Source organism: Eptatretus burgeri, chromosome 8, assembly GCF_056783735.1.
Source record: "Eptatretus burgeri isolate ZD-2024b chromosome 8, Ebu_testis_v1, whole genome shotgun sequence".
Taxonomy (NCBI): Eukaryota; Metazoa; Chordata; class Myxini; order Myxiniformes; family Myxinidae; genus Eptatretus; species Eptatretus burgeri.
Genome location: NC_140968.1, coordinates 10,937,482 through 10,949,845, shown reverse-complemented (window position 1 = coordinate 10,949,845; position 12,364 = coordinate 10,937,482). Strand labels below are relative to the sequence as shown.

The following is a 12,364-nucleotide window of genomic DNA, read 5'->3' as shown; positions in this document are numbered from 1 at the left end:
TCAACTGTTACTCATTTTGATGACCTCAGAAGGATGACAGGCTGAGCCAACCAACTTGTGGTTATTTAATGAGTCGACAGGGGCTCAAACTCAAGCCTAAGATCTTAAGCCAGCCACCTTAACCACTAAGCCAACACCAGACTTAAAATTTCCCCTGCAACCGTGTCATGTTTAGTTGTGGTTCTCTCAAAAGCCTCCACTTCAAACCCCTTTTTGCATAGCCTGCAACTTTTTATCACTAATGCAGTCAAATGGAGCAAACCCAAATTTAAGCGAGAAGGGCACTCGGTAGAGCGCATACACGAGAACATACCTCTATTAATGCCTGATCCACGAGAACATATTGGGCCCAATACATTTTTGAAATATCATGCTATACAGTACTATATCGTTTTTGGCCCAATCAACGGTGAAGAACCACTTTTAAAAATCAAGTAAATCTCATATCCAGATCCTGATTCGGATCTTCACCAAAATCGAATCAATTCTTCCTTGCCACACACCCAACCTGTCCACCAAGTTTCGTCCGAACCCCTCCACAACTTTTTGAGATATGTTGCACACAAACAGACAGAAAGGGGTGAAAACATAACCTCCTTCACCTTCGGTGGCAGAGGTGAAAAGAAAACGGAAGGTCTGTAACCATGTGGGAGAGAATCATTCACAACCTTGAGCAAAATCTCAAAATGAAAAAGTGTTAATTTTTAGTTTCGACAAACTAGGATGAAAACATTCCATGCAAAGAAGTTTGAAAAACCCAGAAATTGTTCTTCAGAATTTTTTTTTTTTTTTTTAATAACAAAACGGCCTCATACTGGCCACAGGTTTGTGCACGAACAAAAGGCTCCTCTCATTCGAATTAAATGATGTGAAACGTCTGTCATCCGACGTCTGAAAGTGGGTGTAAATGATAAATTGGCCACTGCATGACTGACTTGCAAACAACTCCGTTAATCATTAGATGCAAATTGGTCTCGTTTACAGTTCGGTATGTTTTATACAAACAGGCAAAACAAAAAAGTAACAAACAATAATTCTGCAGAGATTTGCATTTCACATTGGCAGCAGCAAATGAGGCAGATAGAAACGACCTTTTGTCAATGCTCTCAAAATAAAAAATAAAAACCAACCTTCGGGGAAAGCTTTGCTTTTACTCGTATGACCACGTCTTAAAATATGCTCTTATGCGCACCAACACGCCAGAGAGAAACATCAGGCAGCACAGGTGCGTCTTCCTTTTCAGGAGAGAGAGAGAGAAAACGTTTTTGAACGGTTTAATACAGTGCAATCCTCAGTAAGCCTGTCTTACTCAAAATATATATATGCTTAGTCTTACTTATAATGAAATGAAATGGAAATGTTCCTTTGATTTCCACCAACTTTGGTGGAAAGAATACCAATTGTGATCGACTGTCGGAGTCGTCATCAAAGCCATTTTAAATATCGAATGGTTTTTTTTCCTGTTTTTTTTTTAATTTTTTTGAAGTGGTTCCTTGAGTAACCAGTCCCACCAACTAAAGTCCCAAATACAGTCAAAAGATCTTCAAATTGATCTGTTTAAAAAAAAAAAAGATTTTTAAACAATCAAATAATCATGGAGATTTCTCACAAACAATTTCTGTTGCGATACCATGCTTCGATCAATAGCCTATAGTTTTTGAGAATTTTTTTTTTCGACTTGGGTTGGACCGAAATCGTACGTACTATGGTCCTTTCACTGTAAAGAGCAATGATTTGTTTTGGAGTGCAATTTGAAACCAACCTTCAACTTGTCAAAGAGGGAATACAGTACAAAAAATACCACCGGCCCACATGTAGCACCAGTGAGTGCGAATTTGGCCAGGAAAAGGGAGGGGGCAAGAGGTGGTGGGTTGGGGGGAAGGGCGTTGAACAAAGGCTATACTTGAATGCATTCTTCAAAACAACAACAAAAAATCGGTTTTTAAAGGGTGGTAGTTATAGAGACACAGCAATGGAAAGACTCTCTTACATTTATTTCTGTAAAAATAACCTGAAGGGGGTGAAGTCTTCTTTTTTTATTTAAATATCCGGTAGTCTAAGGCAGCAGTGAGTTTATAAAACCTGACTGATGATGAATAAAACAAGCAAGCAACAACTACCGTGAAATGTCCAATTTGGAAATCCTTTTCCCCATCCCTCACTGTTTTTTTTTTTTTAATGTAAACATATAGCAGAGCTGGGGTGGAAAAACACCAGCCTGCGAAGGAGAGCAGAGGATTTTCATAGCGTAAAATAATCCGATCAGAAGGTGGAAAGAGGGCCTTCATTAACCCTGCTGCAGCCCAGCGCCGCTCACATCTGTGGCTTTTTCGTCCGTTTCGGCAGTCAGATCCACGTCCTCTCCACTTTCTCCGGAGGCTGCACGGCCATCTGCAACTGCCGTCAGTCGGCGCCGCCTCAGCTCCCAGTCGACAAAAGCATCGAAAAGGCTGGGCCATGCCTCATCCTCACTGTAACCGTCAAGGTCCGAACCTATGGCTTGCGTGAAGTTCAGGAACATGTTCCAGGTATCGCGTGAAATTCCACGAATGCTTGTTGGATTGGCCGACAGGAAATCGAGCCAGCATTCCAAGATCGGCGGTGGCTGTTGCGAAAAGACCAGACGCCACAGAGGCAGTGCCATCTCTCGAGGCAATGCCCTTTGACCTTAAAAGGTTACAGGTGGCAAGGGAGGAGAATCGGGTGTTATGGATGATAGATTTATGTTATTTGAACAAGGAAACCATTTTATGTGCTCGAACATAGTCACGCAACTTTCATCGATTGCGTTGTCACAAAAACCATACATACAGAGCAACAGTGACAACATAAAGTGACGCTTTTCCAACGATTAAGTTACCATCATAATTTCGTGCAAGCTCCGCCGTCCGTCATTTAGTGCAAAAACAAAATGGGTTTGACAGTTATGCCGCTCCACATACACTCCGTGCCACCTAGGTGCAGACTCTGCTTTGTTGGGATCAAATATCACTTATCTGCATACCTTCGTCAACATCAAGGCCAAACTGGAAGGTGAAACGGTAAAGCTCTTTGAAAGCGTCATCTTGGCGCGCTTCACGCAGTAGTTCTGGGAAGCTTGCCTGGATTGCCTTTGTGCTGTCAGCGCCCAATGCCCGACAACCACGCATGAATTCTGACCTGCAAACGAGACCATTGTATCCAATGATTCTGCTAATAATGCTTATTGGTTAGCATACATAAGGCGAATGGCCCCCTGACGCCAGATTATGAAAATCCCATTGTTAGAACTTTCTTTAAATCGACTGTGGAGCCATTTCAGGTGAAGAAAACTTACATTTTGCCGAAAAGAACCTCGAGTCACAGTTACAAGAGTAAACTGACCAAATAGGTTTTGAATGTGCAAGACACAGCTGTGTGGCAAGCAGTACACTAAACCAAACTATTCAAACACAACTTTGGATAACAGAGTAAACAAACAAAAAAAAAAACCAAGTGTGCATGTCTCAGTGACTCGATTTCAGGAAGTGATGCTGTTTTTCTTTTTAGTCATTTGCAAATAACAAGCTGATGTTGATCGTACCAATCGGACAATGCAAGCACGTCATCGGTTGGTACATACGAGGATGTTTCAAAAAGAGTCGCCAACAAACTTGTCAAGTGATGCATCATGACTCATGAGATCCAATCTCTCATTCGAGGACTATGATGTGCCACAACAGTTACACAACAGCAATGGTCCTTATGGAAAGTGGTCAACCCGAGTTACACTTAACCTACATTGGGAATTTGGAATGTGGCCAAAATTTCCATTCAAAAACCTAGTAAATGCAAGAAAATACTGTGGGATTATTCTGACACCCCATGTTACAAATTGTGTGGCAAGCTTCACATCCTGAACAAGTCTGGTGTTGGTTTAACGGTTAAGGTGGCTGGCTTGATCTTTTAGGGTCTTGAGTTTGAGCTCCTGGCATGTCGTTAAATAACACCAGGTGGGTTGACTCACCTGTCATGCTTCTGGGGTCGGCAAGAGTACTGGAAAAAGCTTACTTGAAATAGGGGGCACTGCATCAGTGCCACAGCCACGCTCTCTGTAATGACGCAGCCACAGGCTGCGCATAAAGCTCGAACGGCACTCGGAAGAGTGCATACCTCCACCAGGCTGAACAGTTTACGTTTTGCATCTCACTGATGAGCCGGATCTGGATCGATATTGAATCGGCTTGTTCTCGTTACATAAACAATTCATCCACAACGTTTTGACATATACTATACAGTGTATCATTTTAGGCCACATCTCTCCATGGTGGAGAATCGCAAAAGAAAAGTATCGGATCCGGGTCTTCACCAAAATCAAATCGATTGGTCCTTGTCACACACCCAACCTGTCCACCAAGTTTCGTCCGAATCCGTCAACAACTTTGAGATATCCTGTTCATAGACAGACAGGGGTGTAAACATAACCTCCGTCCACCTTAGGTGGTGGAGGTAACAACAATAATAATCCCTCCTGAAATGATGCCATACTGAACTTTGCAATGCACTGCACCCGATGCCAGTTTTGATGAATCAGTTTATACTGTGATTCAGACCCAGAGCAATGCAACCACAATAACACCCTCGCAGTCACTGTACCAACCTGATGAAACGGCACATGGCTGAAGCCTGGAACTTCCAGGCAAGGACGAGCACAATGAACTCAGCAGGATCGACATGCAGGTCATTGCAAAAACGCTCCATTCCATCCGCCAGAATTGCATCTTCATGAGGATCACAATAACGAGCAAACAACTCCGCAATACGGTCATCCAAGCATGTAGAGTCCAGGTTTGCGATTAGCATCGATGGTTCCAGCTGTGTGCGCAGTTAGGTCACGGAAAGAGAGGTTGACCGCATTAAAAGCTAAATCGATGTTCACATCATGACATCAAGTTGCACCCCTTTGAAATAGATGATTCCCACAAAAAGAGTGGGAAATCAACAGCAGCAAGAAAGAAAAAAAAAAAAAACACATGAATGTTCGCACAATTGTGACATCAAGCTCCCATGTGTAAACATACAATTACGATGTGCCAACAGTACACTGGGCTGGCAGGATAGCCTGGATATATATATACACACACACACACACACACACACACACACACACACACACACACACACACACACACACACACACACACACACACACACAATTTCTATAAAGCTCATTCTAACCACTGACTCACTGATTCACATCAAAGTTCCGTACCTTCCGGGTGGCTGAAATTTGGCGTGCCGACGGACAGTGAAACCAATACACCAGGAAAATAATAATAATAATAATGATTAAAAAAATAAATCACAGAACTGTTGGAAAGTGTCCATAAATGAAAACATAAAAAAATAATTAATTTAAAAAACATGCAGGTGAGTGACCTGAGACAATTGGGAAGCATAGTAATTAGGTGTGCCGATGGATGTTGAAGCCGCTACACGAGGAAAAAATAAATAAATATTAATCACAGAGCCATCAGAAAGTGTCCATAAATGAAAATATAAATAAATGAAAAAAAAAACAAGTGCAGATGAGCGACCCAAGACAATTGGGAAGCACGGTTCGTTATTGCTTACAATGTGTAAACATACTCCGCTAGTATATATCATTTTAGGCCTTATCTCTCAAATATTGAGGAATCACTTTCACACCCAACTTGTCCACCAAGTTTCATCCAAATCCGTGCACAACTTTTTGAGATATTCTGCTCACAGACAGACAGACAGACAGGGGTGAAAACATCACCACCGTCCACCTTCGGTGGCGGAGGTAATTACACCAATGTTTTCTTGTCCTTGTACGTGTACAACAAGCAGCAAGCCTTTGAGTATAAGTATAATAAGTAAAAACATTTATGGAGAGCAGAAGTACTTAACGAAGTTATTAATAAAAGTTTATCACTTTTCCTGGAATGGTGGTAGCTGTAAAGACAGGAGTTTGAAAGTGAATTGGGCAAGCACGTGGAAATGGGAGGAATAGGATACAGGTGGCCTTTAGACAGGTAGAAATAAAACAATGGAAGTGTATTCACTGCCTGGGCTCTCTTGCCACCTTTTCGCAGCACCTTGTTCCTCTTTACCTTCGTTTGCAAAATAATAATAAGAGGAAAAAAAATCCTTTAATCTTTCGCTTCCCCTAAAAATTGCATGCACCCACATTGTTCTGGCAAATTAATATTTATTTGAATATAAATCAATAAATTATGTGCTTTTCATTTTCGAAGCCATGGCGGTATCGTCGGCACCATGAATTACAAGGAATCCTGGGATGCGATTGTGACAGGCCACGTAGCACTTCCTTTTCGTCGGAACCTCTTTCGATTTCCAGGCATCTTTCCTTTGCACGTGGTTTTTTTTTATTTTATTCTTGGTGTGGTGTTGCTGATAAGCAGCAATAACAAGGAACACACACACACACACACACACACACACACACACACACACACACACACACACACACACACACTTCTTTCACTGTTGGTCGAGTTCATCAGCCAGGAGAACAAAAGTACAAACTTAAAAAGGTTTTAAATAATGCCCTACTAATTGTGTAAAGATAATTACTCTCACCTTCTTTTGGGGGTCTGTGTGAGGTTTTTGCCCCTAATCTTTCACTAGCCGGTTGGCTCGGCCTGACGTTCGATTGAAGGTGGCAAGAAATTTGCAATTTGTCGAGGGTGCCAGCGATAACTTGCCCACTCTTCCAAAAGACACGGTTATGGGATTTTTTTTTTTAATGTCCACCAACAACCATTGCTGGCAGATGGGTCGTCCGGCATACATCCTTCTGATGGACGGCACTCTGCACGCGAATCGGCAGAGTGAGAGTTTGGACAGCTCAAAAGGTGAGTGCGCATACCTTTTGGCTATCCTACCATCCCCAGAATCATAAACATCCATCGACGAATACTAGCAGACAGGTCGCCAGCTTAATGTCCATCCTTTGGGTGGCACACGTTGTGATGCAATGCCCTGCTTTTTCAGCACACAATTCGACAATTTAGCATCAGGCCAAGAATCAAACCTGGACTTGAAAGCTCAACGGCAAGTATGGTATGTCAGCACTATCCTGTCGGATTGTTCTTGAAAGGCATGATGCTTTCTATTAAAGGACGGCGCACCAATCGAACATGCTGTACGGAGGCGAGCAAAGGAGTACGTGGCACTCAAGAGATATTGTAAGAAAATGAATCGTAGATAGAATGATAGGCAAGCACCGAGATGCCTTCTGGACTTCAGCAATTTCATTAGGGGCCGTACACAAAATACGTGACGGTTTGGGGATGGGGGAGGAGGTTGCCAGAGTGCCACCGGGAGGAGTCAGAGCCACAGTCACATGACCTCACCTTCATGGGCACAGCAATCTTGGATTTCTCTTCGAGATGACAGCACGTGTTAATTTCGAACGACCTTGCTTTCATTTGAATTTGTCAAAAAAAATTTTTTTGAAATGGCAGAGGTACCATCTAAATCATTGATTTGAGGCTACAAGAGGGCATTTTCTGTGCAAGAAGAAAGCAGGAAGTTCAAACAAGAAGTTTGTGAGGCTTTGGGGGAGCTGAACGGCAACACTCTCTCGCTGACACGAGCTTTTAAAAATAAATCCCTTGCAGTTGCCCCTTCCGCAGTCGGATGCCATCGATTAAAAAAAAAAAACAAAAAAAAAAACTTGTAGAGTGGAAGCTGATTGAAACTTCTTTTTGAAGAAGGCGACAGAGCTGTCATTCACGGAGTCACGTATTGTTTATGGTGGAGGTCAGGCGAAGTATCGAAGGTAAAAGAAGTCATAGAAGGCAGGTATTTTGTCTCAGGCCCCTTAAAACATCAGAGGAGCATCAAGCTGTTCAATACATAAAAGTCTAAAAGGTTTTTGAATAAACAATTATTGAGAGTCTCAATGGAAACGTTTTCAAAATTAATAAATCGATTCACACGTCACCGATGTCTACACACCTTTGTGCCATCCGTCGATGGTCCCTTTTGGCCATTAACTTGGGAGTTAGCACAGTCTTTCGGAGTCAAGGGCAAAGAGTCTCGTTTGCCTGGCATGGTAGGAGGACCGGCCGTCGGCCTCGAGAGAAGGCTCGGGGGTCCCGAGGATCCCTGGTCGTTTTTTCCAGACGTGGAGGAGGTCTCTCGAGAATTTTGACAGCAGTGGCTGATGCACTGGCCCATCGTAGGGTCAAAGAGAGCAGGGGACAGGTCGGGGGAATGGGGAAGGGGAAGAATGGGACGGGGGGGGGCGAAATGGTGGGGCTCAGATGTTCCGTTGCTATGGCGATGTTAACAGATCCATGCGGTTAGAGAGTCTGCAAACAGGTGGAGGCAAGGAGAGGGCAAGTGAGAAGAAAAATGCCGGCAACAACAAGAAGCACACGTTTTACTAGTGCGGAGCAGAGTTAAATATAAACGGATGTCAAAAACCAAGATGCATCGTTTTAGAATCGGGAAGGTCACCACCAGATCATCCTCAAGCTCCTCAAGGTAAGAACGCTCATTGCCAGGCCAAGGAAATGCGCTCAAAAGCTCAGTCACCGGCCCAGTCACCACAAGCGTGGACACGACGGTACGAGGAAGGTAGTAGGCCAGACGGCGACACAAAGCCTCTGCCCAGCCTCAGCCATCTGCTGCTGGTGACCCCCATGCACCCCCAACCCTCCTCCCCATTTCCAAAACAAACTCAATCAGGAGGATCATCAGGCTGTGAGCAAGAACATTCACCTCCGTCGTCACGACGTGTCAACGATACAACGAACCGTCACAAATCGATACGGAGCCACCCCAGAAAAGAGCCCAACCCGTCGGTGCCGGTCATTACCAAGGCCCACAGCCCATGGTAGGGCGCATGACGAAGCGAACCGCACAAACAGCGGGGTACGGTCCGCGTACCGGTCCAGACGTGGATTGCATCGCGGCCTTTGTCCGAGGAAGGAGGACGAGGGAAGGGTAAATAAAGACAAAACCGCGACGAAAGACAAAACAACGTCATGGACGTGTCGATGAAGCGACGGGGACCGGGATAACCGGCAAACCAGGAACTTCCGAGTTCGTTACACCGGGAAAACCAACCGGGACCAGCAGGCACGAAGCGACCGCTGCGTTCACACAAAAGCCCTGAAAGCTTCCGCGGTCCCTCCCATTGCACGCCGTGGACCCCCGATCGGCCCCTCGGCACCAAGACCATCCGATTCAACCCCTTAACCGGCTTAACGATCTCATTTCAATCCCTGAAACAGTTTAATAACTCATTTACTCAAACAAACCCCGTAAACACTTTCACTCGGTACATAAACCTATCGGTCTTCAACGTCACCATAAACCCTTTAAACATTCATCATCATCATCATCATCATCCCTCTGTCCCTCCCTCATTGGTCATGATCTAGATTTACCCACCCCGCTGCAGGCCCGTCATGATCCACCCCCCCCAACCCGTCATGATCCACCCCCCCAACCCGTCATGATCTATCACGCCACCCCCAACACATGTAGATATACCCCTCCCCAACCAGTCATGATCTACCACCTCCACCACTGGTCATGATCTACAACCCCCCAACCCGTCATGATCCACCACCTCCACCCCCCAACCCGTCATGATCTATCACGCCACCCCCAACACATGTAGATATACCCCTCCCCCAACCCGTCATGATCCACCACCCCCAACCCGTCATGATCCACCACCTCCACCCCCCCCAACCCGTCATGATCTATCACGCCACCCCCAACACATGTAGATATACCCCTCCCCCAACCAGTCATGATCTACCACCTCCACCACTGGTCATGATCTACAACCCCCCAACCCGTCATGATCCACCACCCCCAACCCGTCATGATCCACCACCTCCACCCCCCAACCCGTCATGATCTATCACGCCACCCCCAACACATGTAGATATACCCCTCCCCCAACCAGTCATGATCTACCACCTCCACCACTGGTCATGATCTACAACCCCCCAACCCGTCATGATCCACCACCCCCAACCCGTCATGATCCACCACCTCCACCCCGTCATGATCCACCACCTCCACCCCCCAAACCCGTCTTGATCTACCACGCCACCTCCTAACACATGTAGATATACCCCTCCCCCAACCAGTCATGATCTACCACCTCCACCACTGGTCATGATCTACAACCCCCCAACCCGTCATGATCCACCACCCCCAACCCGTCATGATCTACCACCTCCACCCCCCCAAACCCGTCTTGATCTACCACGCCACCCCTAACACATGTAGATATACCCCTCCCCCAACCAGTTATGATCTACCACCTCCACCACTGGTCATGATCTACAACCCTCCCAACCCGTCATGATCCACCCCCCAACCCGTCATGATCTACCACCTCCACCCCCCCCCAAACCCGTCTTGATCTACCACGCCACCCCCTAACACATGGAGATATACCCCTCCCCCAACCAGTCATGATCTACCAACCCCACCAACTGGTCATGATCTACAACCCCCTCCATCCCATCATGATCTACAACCCCCTCTATCCCATCATGATCTACAACCCACTCTATCCCATCATGATCTACAACCCCCTCCATCCCATCATGATCTACAACCCCCTCTATCCCATCATGATCTACAACCCCTCCATCCCATTATGATCTACAACCTCCTTCATCCCATCATGATCTGCCACCCCTCCATCCCATCATGATCTACAACTCCCTCCATCCCATCATGATCTACCAAGCACCACCCCCCCAACACATCTTGATCTATCATCTCCCCCCCAACCCAACACATCATGGTCTTCCATCCCCATTCTATCATGATCAACCTCCCCCCCACAACCCATCATGATCTGCATGAGTTACCACCCCTCCCCTCCCCGTCATGATTTTCCAACCCCCCACCCACCCCTTTATTATCAACCACCCCCAACCTGTCATGATTTACTAACCCCTGCTGAACCCTTAATTATCTACCACCCCCCCCTCTCGCCATAATCTGACACTACTCATCCTCCCTCCCCCTCGTCATGATCGACCCCCTCTCATCATATAGCCCATCCCCCGCCCTCAGTTTTCCATCCCTCTTGTCTGTCCCTTCGCGATCATCACACACGGTCCCTGTGGCTCGTGGTACAAAACCTTGTCGATGTCCATCCTTTTGACTCCTTGTTGTTCGTTGATCCGTATTTTGTCCTCTGCCTCGACATCCGGTCATGTTTCCTTCCTACTCCTCGTCATCATCCACCCCCTTTGTTCCTCCCTCATTAAACACCTCCCCCGCCCCCCCCCAAAAAAAATTATCCTCTCCTTCATTGATGTCCACACGTCCCTCCCATCATCACCCTCACCGCTACCCCTCAACGACCCCCCCCCCATCAACATTCACCAGACCCCTCCCGCAGTCCAGTTTGTTGTCCCGTGGACGAATAAAACAGAAGTCGGAACGTTCCTGTGAATGGCGTTTGACGTCTCGACGTGACACTGTAATTAACTAATCTAATGGTGTTCAATGAACAATCTCTCTCACCATCCGTATCAGGACATTTATAGGTCCGCGCTTTGCGTGAGGTAAAGCGATCCTCCATCAGGTACTACGGTCTTGGCCCTTCCTCACTCCGTCCACACGGACATTATACTTCGACACCATTCAAACTCTCTGTCACTGACCCTGCCTGATCGCCTCGAAATCCTCACGAACATCAACGGACCAGAGGAAAAAAGTACGGCAATCACGTCACAGACCACGTGACAATAACGGCGGTGTCCACGGTGGTGTAACCGGCGGTGTAACCGGCGGTGTAACCGGCGGTGTAACCGGCGGTGTAACCGGCGGTGTAACCGGCGGTGTAACCGGCGGTGTAACGGCTGCGTCGATTTCACGGATAATTTTATACAACATCATGTACAGTACGAGGTAAAATCGTCACGTTTTATTTCACTGGAAGGTGCGCACTTTATCAAAAACGTCAGATCCAGACGTTCCATGTGACGTCACCCACGTACAATCAAAATTACGTCATTACGGGCGTCGCAGCTTTGACGCCGGTGAAGGCCGTTTGGCTCGTGATTCCTTCGTCATATCCGCATTCCAGAACTTTCGTAACTGATTAAGGTATACGGTTAAAACCTCACCAGCTCAGGAACTTGGCCCGAGTACGGACACACGCGCAATTAATTAAAATACATCATCAGGGATCGAATACCTTTGATATCCTTGAAAGAAAGAAAACAAGCTCGAATGAGCGAAGATCCTCGTCCTCTTAATGATGACGTCATAAAAACGAATATGACGTCATTGTGATGTATCAGGTTTGCGATAAATTATCTGTGCTAATGCCCGGCTTGATTCCCGCAAACAAAATTCAAAC

General features: G+C 46.2%; 1 protein-coding gene across 8 annotated transcripts; it reads right to left on the bottom strand.

The window, feature by feature from the left end:
* Window positions 1–991: 991 nt before the first annotated feature.
* Window positions 992–11,768, bottom strand: DCUN1D3 (defective in cullin neddylation 1 domain containing 3). 8 transcript variants are annotated; one of them, XM_085890842.1, is made up of 6 exons: window positions 11,524–11,768; window positions 7,969–8,324; window positions 4,619–4,833; window positions 3,005–3,159; window positions 2,318–2,667; window positions 992–1,235 (listed from the first exon to the last, which is right to left on the bottom strand). In XM_085890842.1, exons 2-6 carry the CDS (start codon window positions 8,188–8,190, stop codon window positions 1,170–1,172), a joined length of 1,008 nt encoding a protein of 335 aa, XP_085746968.1. In that variant the 5' UTR covers window positions 8,191–8,324; window positions 11,524–11,768; the 3' UTR covers window positions 992–1,169. The 8 variants fall into 8 exon arrangements, with proteins under 8 accessions (XP_085746968.1, XP_085746973.1, XP_085746966.1 ...); XM_085890847.1 differs by lacking the exon at window positions 11,524–11,768 and adding an exon at window positions 11,136–11,156; XM_085890840.1 differs by lacking the exon at window positions 11,524–11,768 and adding an exon at window positions 8,834–9,263.
* Between the last annotated feature and the right edge of the window lie 596 nt (window positions 11,769–12,364).

Coding starts and splice junctions, on each gene's coding strand:
- DCUN1D3 (XM_085890842.1), bottom strand. CDS start 8,190: ATGGGCCAGTGCATCAGCCACTGCTGTCAAAATTCTCGAGAGACCTCC. Junction 2,668..3,004: donor TGGCCTTGATGTTGACGAAG/GTATGCAGATAA, acceptor TAACCTTTTAAG/GTCAAAGGGCATTGCCTCGA. Junction 1,236..2,317: donor CGGACGAAAAAGCCACAGAT/GTGAGCGGCGCT, acceptor TCTCCTGAAAAG/GAAGACGCACCTGTGCTGCC.